The sequence below is a fragment of the Artemia sp. Qi Xiang Cuo genome, chromosome 20 (genome assembly GCF_049724085.1).
Source record: "Artemia sp. Qi Xiang Cuo chromosome 20, ASM4972408v1, whole genome shotgun sequence".
In the NCBI taxonomy this organism is placed as follows: Eukaryota; Metazoa; Arthropoda; class Branchiopoda; order Anostraca; family Artemiidae; genus Artemia; species Artemia sp. Qi Xiang Cuo.
In genome coordinates, this window is record NC_142813.1 from 44,530,012 (window position 1) to 44,555,671 (window position 25,660).

The 25,660-nt window shown below is 33.8% G+C and overlaps 1 protein-coding gene across 1 annotated transcript; it reads right to left on the bottom strand.

The window, feature by feature from the left end:
• Nucleotides 1-4,034: 4,034 nt before the first annotated feature.
• LOC148940255 (uncharacterized) lies at nucleotides 4,035-20,093 on the bottom strand. The gene is made up of 4 exons (XM_089106115.1): nucleotides 18,745-20,093; nucleotides 14,529-14,631; nucleotides 5,363-5,447; nucleotides 4,035-4,155 (listed from the first exon to the last, which is right to left on the bottom strand). Exons 1-4 carry the CDS (start codon nucleotides 19,033-19,035, stop codon nucleotides 4,035-4,037), a joined length of 600 nt encoding a protein of 199 aa, XP_088962241.1. The 5' UTR covers nucleotides 19,036-20,093.
• Nucleotides 20,094-25,660: the final 5,567 nt, after the last annotated feature.

The following is a 25,660-nucleotide window of genomic DNA, read 5'->3' on the forward strand; positions in this document are numbered from 1 at the left end:
TAGAAAACACAGTTTATTTAATTATCCAGCATGATCATTCCCTATCTCACCCATTATAAAAACCCGGACCGGGGTGCGAGTGCTCCGGAGAACGTTTTTGCAGATAGAAACATAAGCGGCATCATATGTTTTCACGGGTAGACAAGTCAGATTTCTCTTGGACGCGAAACTTTGCTTCAACGTTGGAACATTAATTTTGAAGAAACTAATTTTAAATTAATTTATTCCAATACATACATGAAAATCGGTAGTTAGTAGTGTAATTTTATTATTAGATGGTATATATATATATATATATATATATATATATATATATATATATATATATATATATATATATATATATATACATATATATATATATATATATATATATATATATATATATATATATATATATATATATATATATATATATATATATATATATATATACTGAGAATTGACACGACATATACCCGACAATGGCACTGACAATTGACACGACATTTCTTTCCTGTTTAACTCAAACCTGATGAAAGATATGCTCTCCTGTAGTAATTTAAGGATAGAATAATATCTGCTAATTTCTAAAAAAAAAATTTCTATTACTTCAAATTCCTCTTTCATCAGTTGCAATTCATTCACAAGAATGTCATTATGAGTAGAAACTCCTGTTTTTATTTTTTTTTGCTGTGCCAATCCCAAACTTGAAATTATAGTTTTTTCATTCTCACTACCATCACTTATTCTACTTTTGTCACCATAGGATTAACAACTGAAATATCCTCATCAGAGTCCACTGATAATGATAGGAATTTATTGCTATTATCAAGTAACAAGAACTTGTTATTGTCAGATATATTGTAACTATTGATCTAACTAAATCGTTCATAAGACCTACACTCATTGCACAAAACGTAATTTGGCCCCCAGACAACTAACATTTACACTTTGGGGCCCACTATTGAATCGCTCTTCGAATTCGACTCTCCGTGAAATTGAGAAATTTCTAAATAATAACACGAAGCTCAATATATTCAGCTAATGTCATTCAGATGAATAGTTTCTAAGGCTTGTATTTCTGTTAAGCTACAAAATGAAATTGTGAAATTTACTGAGAATGCAAAATGAATAAGAAACTTATTCATACAGCATATGCTACATTTTCATCTTAACAACGGTAATATAAATATAGATATTTTGTTTGTTTGTTACTATTTTTTTAATTCTAGATGAACCAGCTCTTTTCTCTTTAAACATTGCATTGCTAAGATCGAGTCTTGGGATTTTGACGGAAATGCTTATCGTTCTCTTAAGATAAGAAAAATCTTAGAAGTAAAAGAATAGCACTGAACGTTCTGACACGCAAAACGGTTCATCTTTCAATATAAAATGAGTTGAAATGACCATGATTGAAAAATTCATTTGTGAAACAGATAACATTAATGTGAACAAAAAGGAACAGACGGAAGAATTAAACAGTCACAGCAAGGCCGTACCCAGGATTTTTTTTCGGAGGGTTTTACTCCGAAAAAATTTTCGTAGGGGGGGGAGGTTGCACGAAAAAAAACCTCAAAAAACGCATACAAAATTTGCTTATATCCATTTTTGTTATGTTTTTACGAGCCAGACAAATGTGTCGTGGGGGTTCAAACCCCCCTAGCCCCCCTCTGGGTACGGCCTTGAGTCACAGTAAACCAAAGGTGAGCTGAAATAAAGTAAAAAATAATAAATAATTATGGCATAAAACGGCCATAAGTCACTATTGATAACTAAATGGGAATTAAAACGAACAGAAATTACAATAAATATCCAAGTCAAAGTTAAAACGAGTAGGAAATAACACAAAATGGAGTAGGGCTATTGCCTTTGTGCCTTCCAAAGACCAAAACTTAATTTGGACTTTACTGAAAACAATTTTTATGCCGAGCTATGTGTTGTTACTTCTCATAACATAAAAAAAGCATTATAACTACCAAGATTATTGAAAAGAAAAAGTTAATGTGAATCAACATTTTTATCTGCTGGGTACCCTAATATACGTTGATAATCATCCCTGAAAATCTCAATTTTTAGTTTATTAAGGTTACAAGAGGGAATTTGTTTAAGGTAGAGTGCTCCTCTGTTTATTTAAAGTTTAACTCGGGTATTTATGATTATTTCTGTTCGTTTTGGGTTTCATTTATTTATTGATGATGATATATGATCGTTTTCGGTTTGAAGCATCATTTGCTTAACTTAGCTCTTAATTATTCATTAGAAATCTTCTTTTATAGAAAAACTAGTTTTTTTATTAATTTCAGTTCGCTTAGATTCTCAGCTGTTAATGGAATAACTAAGATGTAATCTCCAAGAGCACTCACGTTTTTGAAGGAACATATTTTGAGCCGCTCTTAGAGATTCATATATCTCAATCGTGCACAAACTGGTATTTCGCCTCCTTCGTTCGGATTTCTGCGTTAAATTTGTCGCAAGAAAGCAACTTGTGATTTTGCTTATTAATTTGTCTTTCTCCACGCGGTTTATAAGTATTATATTATTTTCAATTCAGTTTATCCCAAGACGGTCAAAAGTGTCATTAAAAGCTATGTTTTAAATTAAGTAAAATTAGCATCGGAAGGGAATTCCAAAGCTACCAATAGCCCACTCCAGCGGGCTATCAGCGTTTAAAACGACAACCGAAATACTAATCATTTTTCAGCTGAGGCCCTCATAATTTTGAGTTCCTGTGCCCCTCAGAACTATTCCATCTATTGTGGCTCTACTAACTATCTTCGTAATTCTGGTAACGTTCGAATTTCATGCAGTCCATCACTCAGGTTTCAATCCCCCGACCACATAATTTATTTTTCTTTAGTCGTTTTTTTTTGTTATGCCAACGTACGGTTGATGTCTCTGGGCCAGGTTGGAATTGTTCTCTTGTTTTTTGTGCCTGACATTCTGCTTCACCTTTGTCTTCGGTGAGTAGTCACTGGATGGGGGCAGCCTGTCATTTTCTTTGTTAGTATGTGGTTTGTTTAATTTTTTATATTTCTCCCTCCATTCTAGGCCACAAAGCCTTGCGGGGGTATAGAATGTTATATGCATGCACGTACAATGTTCTTGAAAACATAAATATTTCACCTAAATAAATAATATCCTACTTTCTTATGATTCCTCCACAGCAGGCACGGACCTTTTGAATCATCTAGGGGGGAGGAGGGATGCAAAAACTAAAAAAAAGGCAAATTATAATAAAGTGTAAAAGATTACGGGAGAAATAGTAAAGCATTGAAAGTACCCGCCCGAAAAACTACCTGCTATAACCATTGATATTAGAACCCTGGGGCATAATAGAGAAACGTTCGAGTAAATATTTATTTTCGAATAACAAACAATTTAAAATTACAATCAGTCAAACCAAACTAAAGCTAAAAGACATAAAAAAGCGAAGAGTAAAGATTAAAACTTTCAATGTACAATTAGTTTCAAGGACTGTAAAGGCGTTTAAGGCGAAGATACAAAAATAGCATATTCATCCGTGTTTTCAAATAATTACTCTAAAAAATGCGAGGATTAGAAGAGTAGCAACTCTATTTTCTAATATCGGAATGAACAGGGCATAGTTAGAATATGGGCGTCAATTTCGATGGAGAAAATTGGCCCTCTCCCCCCCTCTAGAATTTTTTCACTTCGCCCCTTATATTTCGAAAAATTTCTCTTATGATATTTTTATCGAAAAAGAAAACCCCCTCCCATAGATTTTGAAGAATACCTATTTGTATACTTTCAAAAAGAGATACAGAAAGAGAGAGAGAGAGAGAGAGCCTACTGCACTCAATCTAAAGAAAAACAACCTATAAATTCAATTTATTTTAGCTAAGTTCTTTAGTCCAAGGTGAAAGCCAAAACTAATCCTAATGAACTGGTCTTAGCACAATCACATCTTCCACTTTTGCAGAATTACACAAAAGAATAAAAAATTGGAATTACACATAAAGAATAAGGATAGAGTGGTATATGCGATGGAAACTTTATCCTACTGATGATGTATTAATAAAAGTTATTAACTTTCATTTAGTCCAATCTGGACAGAATGGATGTGACTTGCTTGTTCCTTGGACTTCTACGTTAACAGTGAGACTATATACTAGTTCTAACGTTACATTGACTTCTACGCACTTCAACGTTAACCTTAGTATTAAAACAATAAGATTAACATGACATTACAAATAATAATTTCACTCAAATATTGAAATAGGACTACACTTAACCTAAACAATAAAATATCTTCCGAGATGGCTACTGAAACTATATGTCTGTGAGAAACAAACCCCCTAGAAGCACTAATTGCCAACCACGGTGCAGAAAAACCGTAGACTGCGCAATAGCGCTGCCTAAGTAAAGAGCGAAGAAGGCACATTTTTTTAGAGGGGGAGGAGGGTTATTAAGGCACTTCATATAGAAGAAGTTTTGAAAAATTCAAAAGAGGCTTATTGGATTGGAAACTTAAAATTCTAGTGCCCTTTTTAACAGCCAAAAGTGATTGGAGGGTAACCAGCCTCCCCCTCCCAATATCCACCATTTTCCCCAAACACAATCATTCAAAATTTTCTCTCAAATTAATACGATTGTGTTTTATAATATCAATCTAGTTTGATCAGGCTAATAAGCACTAAAGTTCCATTCAAAATACTGCACAATTACTACCTATACTGTTAACCAAAAATGAGCAAAAATTAAAATGAATAATGAGGTAATATTGAAAATAATAAATGCCCGTTTGAGTTAATAATTGGAAGCTAAACGGGTAAAAAATAGATGTTCAAAAAAACAAACCTGAATTCCTGAAACGCATAGAAATTATATGAATTTAGAATTCGTCTGTCAAGCAGTCAGTCACGGACACAGAGGGGGAGGGAGGGATAAGAGGTTTTTTTTAAGTTAAACCTTTGAAAAGAGACATTATGAGTTTGTAAATTAAACATAAAAAAGCCTTTCTTTTTTCTTTTGTTTTTATTTTTGATTTCTCATTTTTACAGAAATGAATTAAAAAAGGAGATTAAATAAAAAAAATAGTTTTTTTTTAACAAAAGTAAAAAGCGAAGCTGTCTTGCTCAGAGAAAAAAAAATAACAGAAATTATAACGAACAATGAATTAAAAGTGAAAAGAAATATATATTAGACTTAATAGAAAATAAAACCAATAATGAACTTGTAATGTACTAAAATAAAACTCAAAACATACAGAAATTACTCGATATAGTCAATGTTTAAAGCCTCCCAAAAACTTGGGGTAATAGGGCAGAACTTGTGGTTTCTATATATGAATGTGGTTCTAAGTCAGGTTTGCATATAAATAAAGGAATATCACTGCAAAATTCAATCAAAAACTGCCTACATGATCCACACGGTGTTAAGAAATATTCTTCCATCTCTGCACAAATTGCTGCTGCCTTGAATTTGTACTTGTTTGATGATACCGCCTAAAAATGAATGTCTATAAACAATGTCTATTAAAAAGGATTTTATCCCTATTTTGAACTTTTATTTTATCGTCATGGAAAGGCAGTGTGGTCTCTGAAATTATCTATAACTAAAAAATATACATAAAACTAAAATAAACTAACATCAAACATATAATTACTTACATTTAAAATTTGCAGCTACCTTCATCAAACTACGAAAGTAACTGGATTAAAAATTAAAAAAAAGAACAAATGAAGTAGATATATCATTGAACTATGAAACAAAGGAACCACAAATATATATATATTAGTTCAAGCAACAAACCTAAAAGAATAGCAGCATCAAAATCTTCGCATCAAATTATGTCCAGTTACTTTCGTGGTTACTTTCCAGTTACTTAATCCAGTTACTTTCGTGGTTTGATGAAGGTAGCTACAAATTATAGGAAGCTGTTGTCATGGAAACTCAAAAAGGGCTCATTCGATTGGAAATTGAAAGTGCTAGTGTCCTTTAGAATAGTCGAAAATCCCTCTAACACACCCACCCTCCCATTTGCCCACTATGTTTAAAAACTAAATGTTGCCTTTAGATTAAATCAAAAACCACTGTTTTAATGCGAATTCAGAATAAGGCGTATCAACAGTATCCCAAAAGCAACAGAGGGTATTATGTTCAAACTTTCGGGGCTACTTCTGCTCTTAAAATTTAGCCAAATCAAAATAGGGTAAGTGTATCCAAGCTATCAAAGAAAGTAAATAGATTTTTTTGCGAGTGGTATTAAGCTTTCTATTTCAAGTCAACTAGAGGAGATATGAAACTAAATTAATCACTGCTATTTGTGTCCGGATTTTTAAAACGGCGTATGTTGTTAAAAATTGCTGAAAATTTTTCTCCAGAACAGAAATAGCAGGCCAAACTATAAAGTCTATAAAGTCAAACCATAAACTATAAAGTCTTAAAAAATTAAAATATGTAAAGTATCATTTTCTTTTTCCCTGAAAAGGCTATACACGGAATAATTTCTGTTCGCTTTAAGTTTTAATGCCCCACCTTACTTTCAGTTAAAAAACTGTTTGTTTTTTTTATTTCTGCATGTAATTAAATTAATGAAGGATTTGATTTTGGCTCATGGCTCAACCTATTCTACCGATTCTAGCCAAAGCTCATTAAATAATGTCCAACTGATATTACCATCCGTAAAAGATATTCAGGGCGAAATTCAACAAAATATTAAAACAGTGAGAAACACTCGAACGTTCGTTGCTGTAAAAAGAAATGCAGTATTGGTCTGACAAAATATTTATAAGAATAAATCAACAAAAGTCATGATTACGCTTCAATAAGGATTTTCAAAAATAATCGGTGCTTGGTTTACAATGAAGCAGTAACCTATGTGGAAGGACGCTGCATTGCACCAACTGAAGCATGCTGGTGACTATTTAGTTGATGTCCAAAAAAGTTACTGTAAGCTGTAACAGTGTTGCTGTAAGCTGAAGCTATAGCAGGGCGTCGCATCAGGAGCATCACAGTTACGTTTTACATTTGCTGCTGAGCAGTTTTTTAGAGCTGACATAGAACAGCATTAAAGTTGTGCTTTTGCTTTGCTAAAAGTTTGTCTTGAAAAGTACTAAGTTTACAAAATAATGTAAAATATTCTTCCTACTGATTCAGTAAAATTGTGTTTCAAGTCCCCGGTATTTTAATGCATTTTAGAAAGTTTCTAAACCAACCATGGACTTATTGCAGGCAAGAATGATTTATGAGAGACTCGAATACCAACTTGAATTAAAATCAACTTGCAATGAAGACATGGGAATTTGGAGGGGAAATCTTGTATGAGCTTTTTCAGGATTGTGTAAAAAAGATTGTCATTTCACTTGTAGATAGATGGCATATCATCTATTCATTCAACTTAGGGCAGAACTAACGTAGATAGTCATAGAACAAAGGGATGATCCAGATTTTTGGATTAACTAACGGACGTTTACTGGCCTTGTTTGCAAGATGCTGGACTGAATCAGCTTAGACTCATAGATGAACAAATGAACTAAACTTAATAGACTTGGTTCCTCAGTCTCAGGTGTGCCTATTTTACAAACTTTAGGCTGTTCAAAGACGAAACAAAATATTTAAGTACTGACTTAACCAAATAACCGTTCTTTAAACCCATTAAGCGTAAGATTGAACTATAAGTAAGATTTTCCTTGTCTTAGTCTGATCCGTGGAAGCATAGATCAGAGTGTGGGCCAGGTGATGCAGGCGTGTATAGAATTGAATGAGTTCACAAATAAAGTGTATTAAAAGTGTAAGTTCGATGAGAGATGGCTGTTAAATATATTGAGGGATGAATGTTTGGCAAAATTTAAAAACTTAGAACAATTTTACAATTTGTTTTTCTTTGTTTCTGTTATGCTTACGCAATGTAAAGTAATTAAAAGTTATTAAAATCTAATCGTTTATATTTGAAGTAAGGTTTTTTGTACTCTTTGTTTTTTCTTTATCGTTTTTTTTACCACGCCCCGTTTTTCTTTTAATGGTGGGCTAAAATAAACTATCTATCTATCTCTGTATCTGACCTTACATTTGCTGCGTGAAAAAGGGTGTTTTTCTTTATTCATTTGTCTTGTTTGTTTTCTACAAGAATATTTTTTTTAAACGATTCACATTTTTTTTTTTTTACAAATAACTCGTTCATGTCAGAGGTTCATTTACAAGCTGATGATCTACTTTAGAATCCCTGGTATCAAACTTACATTTGAATTTGTTGAAGCTAGGAGGCAAAGACATCTTTATATTTTAAGAAAATGGATGCATATACTTGAGTTTTATTGCGCTAACGCCCTAGGGCCATGGCAAAACAAAACAACGGCACTGCGTGTCTAAATTGGTGTCTTTTCCAACCTCTTCTCAAGATGTTGTTTCAATGAACGATCGGATCAAATATTTTTCTAAAATTTTTTTTAACAGACCCTCCTCCTTAAGACACCATATTTAATTCAAAATTATTAACCTATTTTGATGATTGAAATCCCCATAGATATATTACAGTTTCACCTTCTGATATTGAAAACTGGTTATGACTTCTGAGATCAGGTAAATCTGCAGGTATTGATGGGATCATGTCTGAACAATTGAATCATAGCTCTCCCAAGCTTTTCTTAATTTTTTCCCTATCGTGTAAAGCTGCTTTGTTTCAGAATTATGTAGCAAAGTCATTTTGTGAGGGCCTAACTTCTTGTATTCCGAAACGAGGTAAAGAGCCTTCTGTTTGCTCTTCTTACAGGCCTATTACAGTTTGTTTAATTCTTGGGAAGCTTTTAGAAATTTTTTTAGAAAAGTTTTTTATTGTTTAAAAAATAGAGTTGTGAGAAAGTCAAACTTTAGCGTAAAGAGCGAGGCGTTGAGGAGGGGACAGCCCCTTTCATATACGGAATAATTTCTGTTCGTTTTAAGTTTTAACGTCGTTCCTTACTTTCAGTTAAAAAAACTTGTTTTTTTTTATTTAATCTTTGAACATTTTTGAATTAATGCAGGTTTTGATTTTGGCTCACCGTACATGAATAATTGAAACAAAATTTGCATATTAAGTTTACTTTTATTTGGTTAAATAGCTTTCTCAAAACTTGTTTAATTTTACTTACGAACGTTTTTATTAGTACTAATGCAGGTTTTGATTTTGTCTCACTGTACATGAACAATTAAAACAAAATTTGCATATTAATTTTACTTTTATTTGGTTAAATAGCTTTCTCGAAACTTGTTTAATTTTACTTAACTATACGTAACTTACGAATTCACTTACGCAACGAACTTTTATATTCATAGATTTTTAATACGTATATTAGGTGGTTCGCCCCCTAGTCAATACCTTGCTTTTTAAGTTAAGGTTCGAATTTTGTTCCAATTCTTTAAAAATAACCCCTTAATCACAAAGACCGTTAGTTAGAATAAATAGCTCTTATGAAAGTACTGAAAAATATTTGGCTTAAAGAGTGAGGTATGGACTAGGGGGTGAACCCAATCAAATACGTAATATTTTTGGTTCGTTTTAAGTCATGATGTTGCTCCTTACTTTCAGTTGAAAAACTTGTTTTTTTTATTTAATTTCTGATCTTTTTCTTTAAAAATGATGGGAAATCCGGCGCCCCCTTCATAGCATTGTCCCTTTCCCCATGATAATTTCCTTCGTGGAAAGATCCTCCCATATAATCCCCAATCCCCCTAGCAGAAAAAATCCCCCTTGAAAACGTCTGTATACTTCCCAATAACCAATACCATCTGTTAACATTAGGTAAGGTTCATATCTTTCAGCCCTCCCCCTGGGGACGTCGGGGAATTAAGTGATCCTAAACGAAATAGCTATCATATTTTTGACCATGCTGAACAAAATGGCTATCTCAAAATTTTGATCGGGTGACTTTGAGGAAAAAATGAGTGTGGGAGAGGGCCTAGCTGCCCTCCATTTTTTTGGTCACTTAAAAAGGAAACTAGAACTTTCAACTTCCGTTCCAATGAGCCCTCCCACGATATTTTAGGACCGCTGGGTCAATACGACCACCCCTGGGCGGAAAAAAACAAAAAAAACAACAACAAAAAAACAAATAAACACGCATTCGTGATCTTTCTTCTGGCAAAAATGTAAAATTCCACATTTTTGTAGATAGGAGCTTGAAACCTCTACAGTAGGGTTCTCTTAAAAGCTGAATGATGGTGTGATTTTCATTAAGGTTATATAATTTTTAGGGGGTCCCCCTTTTTTCTAAAATCAGCCAAATTTTCTCAGGCGCATAATTTTGATGGGTAAGACTAAACTTGATGAAACTTATATATTTAAAATCAGCATTAAAATATAATTCTTTTGATGTATCTATTGGCATCAAAATTCCGTTTTTTAGAGTTTCGGTTACCATTGAGCCGGGTCGCTCCTTACTTACAGTTCGTTACCGCGAACTGTTTGATATACATGGAACTGTAGTTCCTGAAGAAAAGTCTTTCGTATATCTTGACTCTCAATATTGAGTCATTCGTATAAACTTTTTTGTGATGCAAAACACCTCATTATCCGTATCTCAAAGAAAAAATTACAAAGCCATATGAAGCACTAGCCCGAGTCAGATGTCAGTTCCACCGACGTACACTACGCCACTTTTAATAACACTTTCTTTGGCCCACATATTTTTGTGGCCCCTGTGTGTTCTATTTCTCTAGTCAAGAAAAAAGATCCATTAATTCCGTGTTTCTTAAATTTGCCAAGTTTTTTTTTACCGTTTCCTTCGTAAAAATAGTAAAATTTCTAATTTTTCAATGGTATCGTTAATTGGCTATGTTCATCACTTGTCATGTCCTTCTAGAAAAGATATTTTACACTGTGATGAATTGTTTGTATTATTTGTATTAATTATATGAATTGTTTGTATTTCTTACTCTAATTTTTACTGTTCTAATTTTTCTTAGCTCATTTCTCGTATTTTTCTTAGTTTAGTATCTTCTGGTCTGTGTGTTTTGTGTGTCCTTTTTCCCCTTTCCCCTTTGCTCCTCTTTTCAGAATATTTATAATTTATATTATAGAGGACTTAAATAAATCATTATTGTTATATAATTTAATTGATTTTCTTCTTAAAGATGCTTTACCAAGTAAAGATCCTTTCAAACTCAATAAAGGTCCTTAAATCAATGTATTATAACTGCAAACAATAAGTAGATAAGCAAATGAACAAATTATAAAGTAAATAAATAAAATAATAAATAGATTGATATAATTACTATTTAGAAAATACGCTAGGAAAGGCATTTATTCACAGGAGGAGTGGCACCGGATCATGTCTTTTCCCAAAATTTATGATTCCCCGCAATTCTGAGGTTTTCATAAGGTTTTGTTTTGTTTTATTGTACAGCATTTCAAGAATGCATAGAGTTCAAAAGCTTTTTCCCAAAGATATTTCATCAGTTATAGATCCTTTAAATTATCAAAAATTCTTTAATATAGGGTATCATGTTAAAATATCAGAACTATTTATCATAGTACGTGTCGTCCTGAGGCGGGGATATACTAGGAAAAAATAAGGTTTAAAATCGCAATGACTGAAAACTATTGACCGGAGGTTTTCTGCCCCTAATCTTAAAAACCTTAGGAAATCATATTTTTGCTTAAGTAGCACAGAGTTTTCTCCTTTTTTTAAATGCCACATGGAAATGGTCACAGCATAAAAGGCCACAGGAAATGGGAGATATTATTCTCCTATACTTCCGAGTTGAAAAATGTACTGTGTATTTATATTTAGACCTGATCTCCGATACATTTACATAGCTTTAGCACGAAAGTAAAGTACAGTTTTTCATAGGTAGAAGTACAATATTAAGTTACCATAGTCATAGAATTTTAAATGGAAGTTTTTATTCCTTGGTTTTGCCAAAAGAATATTTGGGCATATATGCATCATTTTCATGTTCATGAACGTGATAACTGTGATATGGAATCACACTTTATGAGGTCATCCTAATAACTAAATAATAATTTACTAAATGAATCATGCCATTTGTCTCTTTCAAGGGTTATTAAAATCATATTTATTTAGCTAAGCTTAAAACTATAAAATAAAATGACAATTCTGCTAATACATAATTTAGAACTTTTAGAGGGTACGTACAATGGAACAAACGCAGTTGTTCCTGAATTATGCAACATCATATACCTAATAAATATCAATAAACCTAACCTGAATTAGGCAAAATCAGGATCAAAGTAAACTTAATTGGTGGCAAAATGGGCGAAACAGAAATTTATATTAATATGAGGTTAGAAGCCAAGCAAGAGCGAGAATCACAGGTATACCAGCCTGTTATGGGCCAAGTACCTGGGGTAGAACGAAGCTCGGTCTCCCGTTACTTTCCATTCAACCTGGCTGAATCTAGAGCCTCCATTTTTCTCATTTAAAATCCTCACAGCTTATACTGATCTTTCGAGTGGTTTCGTTGTCCTTTCAATATCTGATTTTATCACTATTTGAGTTCCTCTTACCTAACTGCCCATGTTGAGTAGGTGCCTGCACTAGGTATCGTTAGCCTTTCGTCAAAATTGTGGTCTTAGCAGGTGTCTGGGTCATCAAGGTGCTTGGCGAGGGGAGACAAAGCCGCCAGAAGCATCAGCGATGGGCAGTACGGGGTAGCGCCTTTGAGTGGGTGGCTAGATTGGAGCCAATCCAAAACAACAGGACCTGGTTCCAGCTTTGAATTCTTAAACTTCCATCTTCCTTGTCAGGAGGATAGTCCTATCTTTATCAGATGAGAGTAAGGAAAATGAAGCTATAGTGAAAAATGAGTTCAAGTTTCAGACTTATTTGTGGAACTCTTTAGAAAGCAAGAGACATCGTAAAAAAAAGGCTAAGAAATTTATTTAGAAGTTGTGAAGGTGGCAAAGCAAACTGACAATGCAAGCAGTCTTTCCTTGAGAGAACGGAGCGCTACAAAATGAATACATGCAAAGATAAAGAGCCCTAATGACTTGTAATTAACACTTGCGTAGTTTTCGGCATCTCTCTAGGTTTGTACTGGGCTTTGCACCGCAGATTGTTGGCGTTGAGGATCGCAATAGCGTTGTTCTCCTACCCTAATAATTCTTACTTCTTCAATTTCATTTTTGACTCGCTTTGATCCAGGCTTTTGTTTAGCTACTTTAAAGATAAAAATTTTACGTTTATTGATGGTTCAATTGTCTCTTAAGTTGAATAAAGCTGGAACAGAACAAGAGTCAAGTTTTTTATCTGTTTGTGAAACTCTTTAGAGAGCAAGTTACATCCAAAAACCGAAATTAGTTAATTTACAAGTTCTTGACGTGGCAATGGTTCCAACTTCATTTCTCTTTCTCCTTCATTTTGGATTTAACTATTTTAGGCAATGTGTCAATACCCTTTGCTTCAGTTAATCGTGGTTTGAATTCCTGGCGATTCATTTCATTTTCATTTAAAAACTTATGTCGTTCGAATCGTTCTCTCGGACACATACGTTTTACATTTCAGGTAATTGGACAAAAATTTCTTTTTATAACGAATCATCGTTTATAATAATCATAAATTTGCGTTTTAGAATCGTCTTCTTGTAATATTTTCGTAGAGTTTTAAAATTACTTAGAGAGTTTCTCAAAATAGACTGATAGTCCTCCTCAACCAAAGCTAATTGTTTGCTATAAATGATAATTAATGTGACGTCATATGTAGCTGTAACATGTATAAGACTTTTGTATTAGAGTATGCCACCATTACAACACTGATGTAGCCTATATGAAGATGACGTTGCTCATATGAATATTTTCCCAAAATTGAAAAATAACAATTACAACAAATCAAAAATGAAAGTGAAGAACAAAAAAATATGGTGTTAGAAGATATGTGAAAATTATAAAAACAAAAATTCAAAACGGATGTTAAGAACAATGAAAAATAGAGTTAAAAAAATAAGCAACAATGATAATTCCTACGAATAAAAAACGAAGTGATACTTCATGACATGAGACCAAAGAATATGCTAAGGCGTAATTAGACGCTCAAATATATAAAAACTGACGAGTGTCGAGGCATAAAGCATAAAGCTAAAGCTCCCTACAGCATAAAGCTAACTCTAGGTCTCGTTTTGATAAGCGGAGATAAATCCCAGTGTATCATTACTAGCTTTCAAAATTAATCAAAGATTATTCTAAAGCAACTCTAATTCCTTTCATTTCTTAAATACACTCACATCCACGCAGTAATGGACTTTTGTCAGAGAAGAAGGTCCTGTCAATGCATTATTTTTTTCAAACTAACTGGACAGGTAAGCAATGATAGGTACCACTGCAAACTTTTCTATGTCATTGTGAGTTCCAGCGCAGCAGAAACTTTCTCAAATCTACCCCTGCATATATGTACTCTCCTCAATCTACTACTGCTTAATCGTTTGTTGTTTTGAGGCTTATATGACACAAAACAGCAAACTTTAACTGAGAGTTTGACGACGCTTGATTGGGACACTATTATTGATGGTATGACGTTTATATTTAATTAAATAACCTGAACGGAACTGATCCAACTCGAAAATGAGGTCACCCCAAGATAGAAACAGCTTACCTGTTAGAGCATTAGGTCCTAAAGGCATTGCCTCATTGAAGCAGGCATAAGCAGTTGCATCTGCCTCCTTTATTGCTTCCATGATATGGAGCAGTGGGGTTTCCTAAAAGTACAAGAAAATTTTAAATTTTTTCCAGGGTTTTCGAGTCAGAGTTTTAGAATCGAGTTGTAGTATATAGTTACTTTTTTTTATTTGCAATAAGATTTTTGATTTTGATTTGGTTTTAACTATATAATGACTACAATTTTCACTACAAAACTTCTGTCATAAAATTTATAAATATTATTAATGGATTTTCGACTCTCACTGCCGGATCTTGGAATTTGTATTTAAATCAGATCAAATTTTTGAACTCTCTGAGATTCCACAGCAGCTTGAACAAGTTTGATTTTTATTCGTAATTAACTAAAAAAATCAAGTTTTTTTTACCTGAAAGTAAGGAGCGACATTAAAACTTAAAAAGAACAGAAAATATTCCGCATATGAAAGGAGCTGTCCCCTCCTCAACGCCTCGCTCTTTACGCTAAAGTTTGACTCTCTCACAGTTTTTTTTTTTAAAGAATAAAAAACTTTAGCGTGAAGAGCGACGCGTTGAGGAGGGGACAGCCCCTTTCATATACGGAATAATTTCTGTTCGTTTTAAGTTTTAATTTCGCTCCTTACTTTAAAAAAACTTACTTTCAGTTAAAAAAAAACTTGTCTTTTTTAAGTTAATTTCTTAACTAAATCTGGACTGATGCGATCCATCGTCAAAACGCCAGGTTCGCTCGGGTGCCGCGCTACCTATTCACGGAATAGCGATCTTAAAACAGCACAGGAATTCCTCGAATTTCGGGGATTTCCCCGAAAATCTCGCAGAAATGGAGCGGCAACAACGCTTGGGCCAAGGAGTGTAAAAGCTTTAAATCCGGCCGTAATTTTAGAGCCTTGTTTTTTCACATTTTGAACTGGATCAAGCTCATTTTCTGAATCCAGGTGATCATTCAGCATCACTCCTATGTCCACTATGTATTTTTTTTTGTCTCTGTGTGAAATTGTATAATAGGCGCTTTGCCTTATGTAGGTTAAAATGAGAAAAAATTCTTTTCAACTGATATTGAATTACTAGCCACAAAAATTATATAAGAAATTTTTTAGAGGTCTAAGTTTATGGAGCACATATCTACAATGCTGGTTTTTAGAATTGTGTAAAACTAGTGCTTTATTAAAACCTGACCTTACTTTAGTTTCTTAGATCTTCCAACGACTTTTCAGCTCCTAATCCGTTATTTGCGTCGGTTCTGTTCTCAGTAATTTTCGCAGAGTTTAACAAACATTGGGTAATATTACGGCTAAGTTTATTTTGTTAAAAACAGCCATTCAGTTTCATTTGTCTATCACGAGTTAATTACATAAACTTTGAAAAAATATTTTTTTTTCATTTCAAGTATCATCTTTGCTATTTAGTCCCATTAGAAGAACCTTTTTTTTTAAGCGTAAATAGAAAATAGTTATTATTATAATAACTTATGACCAGTATCTAGTTTTACCGTTTTTTCACTTTCGCTTTTTTTGCTACTGGTAGGTTTTTCTTAGATTAACTCAACTTCTTCAGCATAGAAAATTTATACTTATGCAAAAAATTGACATAGAGTTGAATAATTATTTTGACATCATCTTAAACAGCTCTCTTCTAATTTTCCAGTGGCATTCTAGCAACAGGTAAAAAAGACTCGGGGATTTCCTTGGGTTTGCAGGCTTAGGGAATGAAAATTTCCGTTTTAAGCGTTTTGACAATTCCAATAATGTATTTTTTGTTCTGACGTGTGACTATTTCCGAGTGGTTTTAAGTTATTGTCAAAATTTATGTAAATTTTTTTTTTCATTAACATTAGCAATTAGTAAGAAACGAAATAAAAGCTTTAATTCCAGAATTACAAATTAATGGCTTTTTTAAAGACACTTTTAAACTTTCGATTACTATAGGCAGTGAACTACTCTTTACTAGGTTGCAGCTGTTAATTCAGGCGTAATAAAGCTCTTCCAGAGCCGTTGCTACTGCATAGGTCTTGTTCATTCATAAACAGAAAAACAATTTTTAGAAAACGTTTTTAATTCTGGTAATATTTGACAAAAAGGGCGTCAAATCGACATTTAGCCATGATCAGGACTGCCGCAACAGTAATCAATAACAGCCAAAAAACTGCGGTTAAATAGTTATCCCTTTGACCAATTAAATAAAAAAAGTTTTTTTAACTGAAAGTAAGGAACAACGTTAAAACTTAAAACAAACAGAAATTATTCCTTTTATGAAAGGGGCTGTCCCCTCCTTAACGCCTCACTCTTTACGCTAAAGTTTTTCATTGTATAAAAAAAATAGTGTTGTGAGAAAGTCAAACTTTAGCGTAAAGAGCGAGTCGTTAAGGAGGGAACAGCCCCTTTCATATAAGGAATAATTTCTGTTCGTTTTAAGTTTTAACGTCGTTCCTTCCTGTCAGTTAAAAAACTTGTTTTTTAATTTAATTTTTGAAAGTTTTTGAATAAATGCAGGTTTTGATCTTGGCTCACCGTACATGAATAATTAGAACAAAATTTGCATATTAATTTACTTTTATTTGGTTAAATGGCTTTCTCGAAACTTATTTAATTTTATTTACGAACGTTTTTATTAGTAATAAATATACGTAACTTACGAATTAACTTACGTAACGAACTTCTATATTCATATATTTTTAATACGTATATTAGGTGGTTTGTCCCCTAGTCAATACCTTGCTCTTTAAGCTAAGGTTCGAATTTTGTTCCAATTCTTTAAAAAGGGCCGCTTAATCAAAAATGCCGTTAATTAGAATAAATAGCTCTTATGAAAGTACTAAAAAATCTTTTTTGAGCGTGGTATTGACTAGGGGGTGAACCCAATCATATATGTAATATTTTCTGTTCGTTTAAAGTTTTGATGTTGCTGCTGTTGCAGCTGAAAAACTTGTTTTTTTTTATATATTTAATTTCCGATCTTTTTTTAAATAATGCTGGGAAGTCCGGCGTCCCCTTCATAGCAATGTCCCTTCCCCCATGAAAACTTCCTTCATGGAAAGATCCTCCCACATAATCCTGGACCAACCCCCCCCCCTCCCACTACCAGAAAAAATCTCCCCTGAAAACGTCTGTATACTTCCCAATAGCCAATACTATAAAGTTCATAACTTTCAGCCCTCCCCCCGGGAACCTCGGGGTATTAAGTCATCCTAAAAGACATACAATATTTTCGAACATGCTGAACAAAATGGCTATCTCCAAATTTTGATCGGGTGACTTTGGGAAAAAAATGAGCGTGGGAGGAGGCCTAGTTGCCCTCCATTTTTTTTGGTCACTTAAAAAGGGCACTAGAACTTTTAATTTGCATTCCAATGAGCCCTCCCACGATATTCTAGGACCACTGGGTCGATACGATCACCCCTGGGAAAAAGAAAACAAAAAACAAAAAAACAAAAACAAATAAACACGCATCCGTGATCTTTCTTATGGCAAAAAATGCAAAATTCCACATTTTTGTAGATAGGAGCTTGAAACCTCTAGAGTTGGGGTCTCTGATACGCTGAATATCATGGTGTGATTTGCATTAAGGTTCTATAACTTTTAGCGGGTCTTTCCTCCTTTTTTCGAAAATCAGCCAAATTTTCTCAGGCGCTTAACTTTTGATGAGTAAAACTAAACTTGATGAAACTTATATATTTGAAATCAAAATTAAAATCTGATTCTTTTGATGCATCTATTTGTATCGAAATACCGTTTTCTAGAGTTTCGGTTACCATTGAGCCGGGTCGCTCCTTAGTTACAGTTCGTTACCACGAACTGTTTGATAAAGAAATCAGCGTCAGCTGGCAGTATGCCTGGTGGTGCATGAAGAGGGGGCAAGGGGAGACGAGCCCACCCCCACTCCCGCCCTCAAAAAATCCAAAATCCACCCCTGAGCGTACCACCAGAGAAAAATCCCAACACGTTAAATCCCAACAACTTAAATCCACGTTAAATCCAACTTAAATCCCAACAACTTAAATCCAAACACGTTAAATCCCAACAACTTAAACTTTGGCAATAAAAAAGCGAACATAGATTAGTTAATGAATTGAAGAAAAAACGAGGAATTTTTTACGATAATTAAAAACTACTCTGATGGAAAAATCAAAGTTATATCACGAAAAGGCTTAAATAATGAAATTTACTCTGGTAACTCACATTTAAATGCACAACTTTGCAGTTGCTGCTAAATAAACGACGGTCCCATCGGATTTTTGAGATTCGGGAGACTGCTTTCATGACCTCGCGGTCAACACCGCATGTGGCATACCAGTGTAACATTTTATACACTGGATTAGCACATTCTGATTCTGATTGCTCAAGAATATTTCTGAGTGTCCAGTGCCTCACCAGTTGATCTTCTTCACTTTTTTTCATTCCTCCACTTTTTTGATTTGACAGACTGCAAATGATTCTTTTAGCTTCGGCAATAAACGATGGTGTCAGCATCCTGATTTCTAAAAGAAAAGAATTAATCCTTTAAATGGCGCAATCACTGAAGAGAATAATACATTGGTTAAAATTAAAAGCCCCTTTGGACCCCTTTTGGTTAGTTCAAAACATGGTAGTTAAATAATGTATCTCAAGACACCACAATCTAAGACGAATACTATTGTTTCGTTCTGTTTCCTTAAAATAGTTACTGTGCGAAACCTGAGCCTCGAGAGATACAACATTTATGCTTAGTCTTGCAGGATTGCAACTTGTACCCTTTTTTGTTCTTTTCCCTTAAAATAGTTATAGTCTGGAATTACAGCAGAAAAAGCAACTTCTTCTATGTTGAAAAAAAGCCAAAGGTGCCCAAAACCATTCAATCACAGTTTAGAGATAGCCATTTTTTTAGTCTGCGTTTTGACCCCATTCGGGGATATATATATTTTTGTGGTACTATTGTGACCTTTTGGAAGAATACAAGTAAGGTATTTTCTACAAACTGCGTACTAATTTCCGTAACCCAGGCAGGGTAGGAATAGAGCTACGAGGTACCGTCATTATTATATTGACAGGGAGGTTTGTTACCTCCAAGGAGAGAGTTAAGAGATTTTCGAGCCGTAACCCAAGGCGGGTACATGTGGCTTTAGAAAGTGGCCATTTGACCACTCGATCGCGTTATCATACCCTGGGACAGAGTATACTGTAAATAGGGTAGTACCAAACCCGATATTTGCAGAACCGGTGTGGTAGACATGGGCATAGCATTATAATTTGGGGCCGGGGCTTTCCCCTCCAATAGTGCCCTTTTTGATAGTCGAAAGTGATTTGAGGGCAACTAAGCCCCCTCTCTCGCCCACCATTTCCCCAAACACGTCCAATCAAAATTTTTAGATAGCAATTTTCTTTAACGTAGTTGAAAGTTCTGGAAATTAGGTCTTTGAGGATGAAAACCCCCATCCCTATGCCTCAGGACAAGGGTTGTAAGTTATGTTCTCGGGACATAAAGGTTTTATTGAAAGTGTTGTCGTAGAAACTTCAAAAGGGCTCATTCGATTGGAAATTGAAAGGGCTTGTGCCTTTCAAACAAAAATGGTCTTAGGACAATGGACAAAATAATCGACTACAGTATACATAGAATTAACAAGTACTAATACAGATGAGTAAATAAATCTCATAACGAATAAAAATTAAATTGAATGTACAAGTCAAACTTAAAACGAACAAAAATTAAAACGAACAAAAATTCTGATTCTGCCCTTTTCCCCCTTCCTAATCATAAAAGTCCAAAGCTTGTTGCACCATTTGTGTTTTACTGAGAACGAAATAGATTACAAATATTTCCCTTTGTCCAACAGACGCACACTTGTCGAAACTAGTATTCCCCTGGCCCCCCCCCCCTTTACTATAACAGAAGAAAAGATGAAAAAGTAAATACCTTTTAATTGCTGCCGTGGATATTAGAAATAAATTGCACTTTCCTTGTTGGGTTCTCAAAGCCAAAATTAAAACTGAATTCTAAAACCAAAGCCTCCGGGCGGTAAAAATTTCGGAACTTTGGCCACCTCTGATTGGTTCATTTATTTCTCATAAATTTGATTAATGAGATATCATTTCAAACACAAATTCAAGTAAGTTGCAGTAGAACAGCTGGAAAGGGCTGGACTGCGAATTTATAGATGCCAGGTTCGATCCCCGAAGGCGTGGAATTTTTACAATGTAAGCATTTTTCTTATCGTTTTTGTCTTTTCATAGACAAACATCATAATTAAATGAATGTATGTAACACATAAAACTACAACAGCAGAAAAAAAAATCAATTTGAAAAAGAATCCTTTAAGAAAAATAAAATTTCCATTTGAAAAAAGTATAAAAATCTTTTTGCTTTCTAAGGAAAGAGCGTTAATAGATCAAACATGGATTTTAACAGAAATAGCCAATGAAACTAAACCTTATATTATAACTGGTTCTGGATTTCGGAATTAAGCATGGGCACTGTTTCTGTTCTGTTTTCAAAGTACCTGTTTCTGTTCTGTTAAAACAAAAATAAGTTTTTTTAAACTGAAAGTAAGGAGCGACATTAAAACTTAAAACGAACAGAAATTATTCCGTATATGAAAGGGGATGTCCCTTTCTCAACGCCTCGCTCTTTACGTTAAGTTTTTTTTTGTATTATAATAGAGTTGTGCGAAAGAGTCAAACTTTAGCGTAAAGAGTGAGGTGTTGAGGCGTGGACAGCCCCTTTCATATACGGAATAATTTCTGTTCGTTTTAAGTTTTAATGTCGGTCCTTACTCTCAGTTAAAAACACTTGATTTCAATTTGATTTCTGAACTTTTTTAAATTAATGCGGGATTTGATTTTAGCTCAGCGTACATGAATAATTGAAAAACAAATTTACATAATAATTTTAATTTTTTTGGTTAAATGGTTTTTTCGAAAGTTGTTTAATTTTATTTACGAACGTTTTTATTAGTAATAATTATAGGTAACTTACGATTTAACTTACGCAACGAACTTCAATATTCATATATTTTTATTACGTATATTAGGGGGTTCGCCCCGTAGTCAATACGTCGCTCTTTATGCTAAAGTTCGAATTTTGTTCTAATTCTTTAAAATTGACCCTTAATCACAAAGGCCGTTAATTGGAATAAATAGATCTTATGAAAGCACTAAAAAAAACTTTAAGCGTAAAGAGCGAGGTATTGACAATGGGGCGTACCCAATTATATAGGTAACAATTTCTATTCGTTTTAAAGTTTTGATGTTGCTCCTTACTTTCAGTTAAAGAACTTGTTTTTTTTATTTAATTTCTGATCGTTTTTTTAATGATGCTGGGAAATCCGGCACCCCCTTAATAGCATTGTACCTTCCCCCATGGGAAGACCCTCCCTTGTAGCCCCTGATCCAGCCAACCCCACTACCAGAAAAAATTCCCCTTAAAAAACGTTTGCATACTTCCCAATAATCAATACTATATGTAAACATTGGGCAAAGTTCATAACTTGCAGCCCTTCCCTCGGGGACTGTGGGGGATTAAGTCATCCTCAAAGACATAGTTATTATATCTTTTAAACAAAATGGCTCTCCAAAATTTTGATCGGGTGACTTTGGCGAAAAAAATGAGCGTGGGAAAGGCCCTATTTGCGTTCCATTTTTCTTGGTAACTTAAAAATGGCACTAGAACTTTTAATTTCCGTTCGAATGATCAGAACTTTCAGAAAAATGCTTAAAGGGGAAGATCCATTGACTAAAAGGCATTATTTGCACGCTGCTACCACTGCAACTTCTACTAATACTACTACAACTATTACTACTACTTCTGCCAGTCCAACTACTGCTTCTTTAGTGAGTACTGCCAAGGCTGAGGATATTGAAGTGAAAAGTTGAGGAAATGTTGAGGGAAAAGTTGAACTAAATTAGAAAAAACTATGTGCATACAGAATGTCAAAAGAGCATATCGGGAATATCTTTGGAACAGCTCACCATATCAAGCTGAAACTTCCAGGGGATCGTGAGAGGTTATCAAAAGGGTATATCGGCAACAGCTTACTAAAATATGAACCAGGAAGTCGTCCCCTATGAAACCCCATTGCAGTGCGAGTGCCATTTCTACTTTAATGAAAGCAATATACAATTTCAGCGATTTCTCTTTTAGTATTATTACATTGAGAAATAAATACATTAATGAAGCTCTCAAATTAATGCGATTGTGTTTTATAATATTAATCTAGTTTGATCAGGTTAATATGCACTAAAGTTCCATTCAAAATACTGCACAAGTACTACCTATACTGTTAACCAAAAATGAGCAAAAATTTAAATGAATAATGAGGTAATATTGAAAATAATAAATGCCCGTTTGAGTTAATAATTGGAAGCTAAACGGGCAAAAAGTAGATGTTCAAAAAAATCAAACCTGAAACGCATAGAAATTATATGAATTTAGGATTCGTCTGTCAAGCAGTCAGTCACGTACACAGAGCGGGGGGGGGCGGGATTAGAGGTTTTTTTTAAAGTTTAACCTTTAAAAAGAGACATTATGAGTTTGTAAATTAAACATAAAACAGCCTTTCTTTTTTCTTTTGGTTTTCTTTTTAATTTCTCATTTTTACAGAAATGAATTAAAAAAGAAAAGAGATTAAATTAAAAAAAAAAATACATAAAGACAGAAAACAAAAGTAAAAAGCGAAGCTGTCTTGATCAGAGAAAAAAATAACAGGAATTATAACGAACAATGAATTAAAATTGAAAAGAAATATATATTAGACTTAATAGAAAATAAAACCAACAATGAACTTGTAATGTACTAAAATAAAACTGATGTTCAACTCAAAACATACAAAAATTACTCGATATATCAACTGGAAAGTCGTATCCCAATTAGTAGCGCGAGTTTCATTCGTACTTTACTGAAAGGAATAACTGTGGTATCCGCCGAAACCTAGTAAAGAATGAATTCAAGCTAAAAAAACAAAGTAAACCCTTCTGAAGCTGATCCAGGAATGGTAACTTTTATTTTGGATCAATCTTATGGTAATGAACCTTGAAGGAGCCATTAGAATTTGTTGGAGGGTCTCTAAGTTGTTCATTAGTAATCAGTCCAATTCTCCCTTGACGACCTAAGTAGACTTTAAAACTCATCATTGTCGAATAGCTGAATAACCTTAAACATATTTTTGCTTTAAAGGTTTTGGGGCTTTTCATATCAAATGGCGGCTTATTCCTAACTGAAGTCAAAACGTTCGACTATACACGTAGCTCATTTAAATCCCAAATTATATGTTTGGAAAGAAGACTTAGAGGCTGATAAAAATTTACTTTACAAGAATTTATATAAATCACTAGGATAGGCTTAGTAAGAATTGAAAGCTTCTATTGCAATCAAAAGTGAAACATTCCCCAGCATAATTTAAAAATTTTTAAATGCTGACTAATAAATAATATTAAGTAAATAAATTGAAAAAAATCCTAAAATGGATGAAAAAGTTAATTTGTTATTTAGTTTACCATATTCAACTTATGCTACCATCAGATACATGTCACATAAGGTGAAGATTTTAGAAATTTCGGAAAATATATGTTTCTGTCACAGAAATATACGGATTGTTATTGCTTAAATTCACTTGAAAAATACATTCCATCAACGACAACAGCATTTAATTTTTAACTAACGCAGATATCAGTTAGTATCTAACTATGATCAATATTCCTTGAAGATTAGGTGAATGTGTAATCACATTAATTTTTTTTCTTTTCTTTTTTATAAAAATGGGTTCACGAGATACAAATTGAAAACTCCAAGCGAAAGACAGCTTTTGTTGCGCTTTATTACGACCAAACTTGTTGCAAAAGTAAGCCGAAAGCAAAAAAGACCCATGGCCACTCCAAAGCTCTTCCCAACCTTTTCATTCTGCTTGTTCTTTAAGAACTTGTCAGATTGCACCACATTGAAATCAAACAGTTCGTGGTAACGAACTGTAAGTAAGGAGCGACCCGGCTCAATGGTAACCGAAACCCTAAAAAACGAAATTTTGATACCAATAGATACATCAAAAGAATCAGATTTTAATTTTGATTTCAAATATATAAGTTTCATCAAGTTTAAGTCTACCTATCAAAAGTTACGCGCCTGAGAAAATTTGGTTGATTTTCTAAAAAAGGGGGAAAGACCCCCTAAAAGTTATAGAACCTTAATGAAAATCACACCATCATATTCAGCGTATCAGAGAACCCTACTCTACAGGTTTCAAGCTCCTATCTACAAAAATGTGGAATTTTCCATTTTTTGCCAGAAGAAAGAACACGGATGCGTGTATATTTGTTTTTTTTGTTTGTTTTTTTCCCCAGGGGCGATCGTATCGACCCAGTGGCCCTAGAATATCGTGAGAGGGCTCATTCGAATGAAAATAAAAAGTTCTAGTGCCCTTTTTAAGTGACCAAAAAAGTGGAGGGCAACTAGGCGCCCTCCCACGCTAATTTTTTTTCCCAAAGTTACCCGATCAAAATTTTGAGATAGCCATTTTGTTCAGCATGGTTAAAAATATTATAACTATGTCTTTTAGGATGACTTAATCCCTTGAAGCCCCCAGGGGGAGGGCTGAAAGTTATGAACTTTACCCAATGTTAACATATAGTATTGGCTATTGGGACCCGGCTCAATGGTAACCGAAACTCTAGAAAACGGTATTTTGATACAAATAGATACATCAAAAGAATCAGATTTTAATGCTGATTTCAAATATATAAGTTTCATCAAGTTTAATTGTACCCATCAAAAGTAACGTGCCTGAGAAAATTTAGCTGATTTTCGAAAAAAGGGGAAAAGACCCCCTAAAAATTTTAGAACCTTAATGAAAATCACACTATCATATTCCACGTATCAGAGAACCCTACTGTAGAGATTTCAAGCTTCTATCTACAAAAATGTGGACTTTTGCATTTTTTGCCAGAAGAAAGATCACGGGTGCGTATTTATTTTTATTTTTTCCCCAGGGGTGATTGTATTGACCCAGTGGTCCTAGAATATCGTGGGAGGGCTCATTGGAATGGAAATTAAAAGTTCTAGTGCCCTTTTTAAGTGACCAATGACCAAAAAAAATAGAGGGCAACTAGGCCCCCTCCCACGCTCCTTTTTTCC

Bases quoted from the DNA above. Each gene is read 5' to 3' on its own strand.
- LOC148940255 (XM_089106115.1), bottom strand. From the start codon at position 19,035: ATGCTGACACCATCGTTTATTGCCGAAGCTAAAAGAATCATTTGCAGT. The intron at 5,448-14,528 runs GTAAGCTGTTTC...ATTCATTTTTAG, and splicing joins AGGACCTAATGCTCTAACAG to GCGGTATCATCAAACAAGTA. The intron at 4,156-5,362 runs GTAGGCAGTTTT...TTTAATACTAAG, and splicing joins CTTAACACCGTGTGGATCAT to GTTAACGTTGAAGTGCGTAG.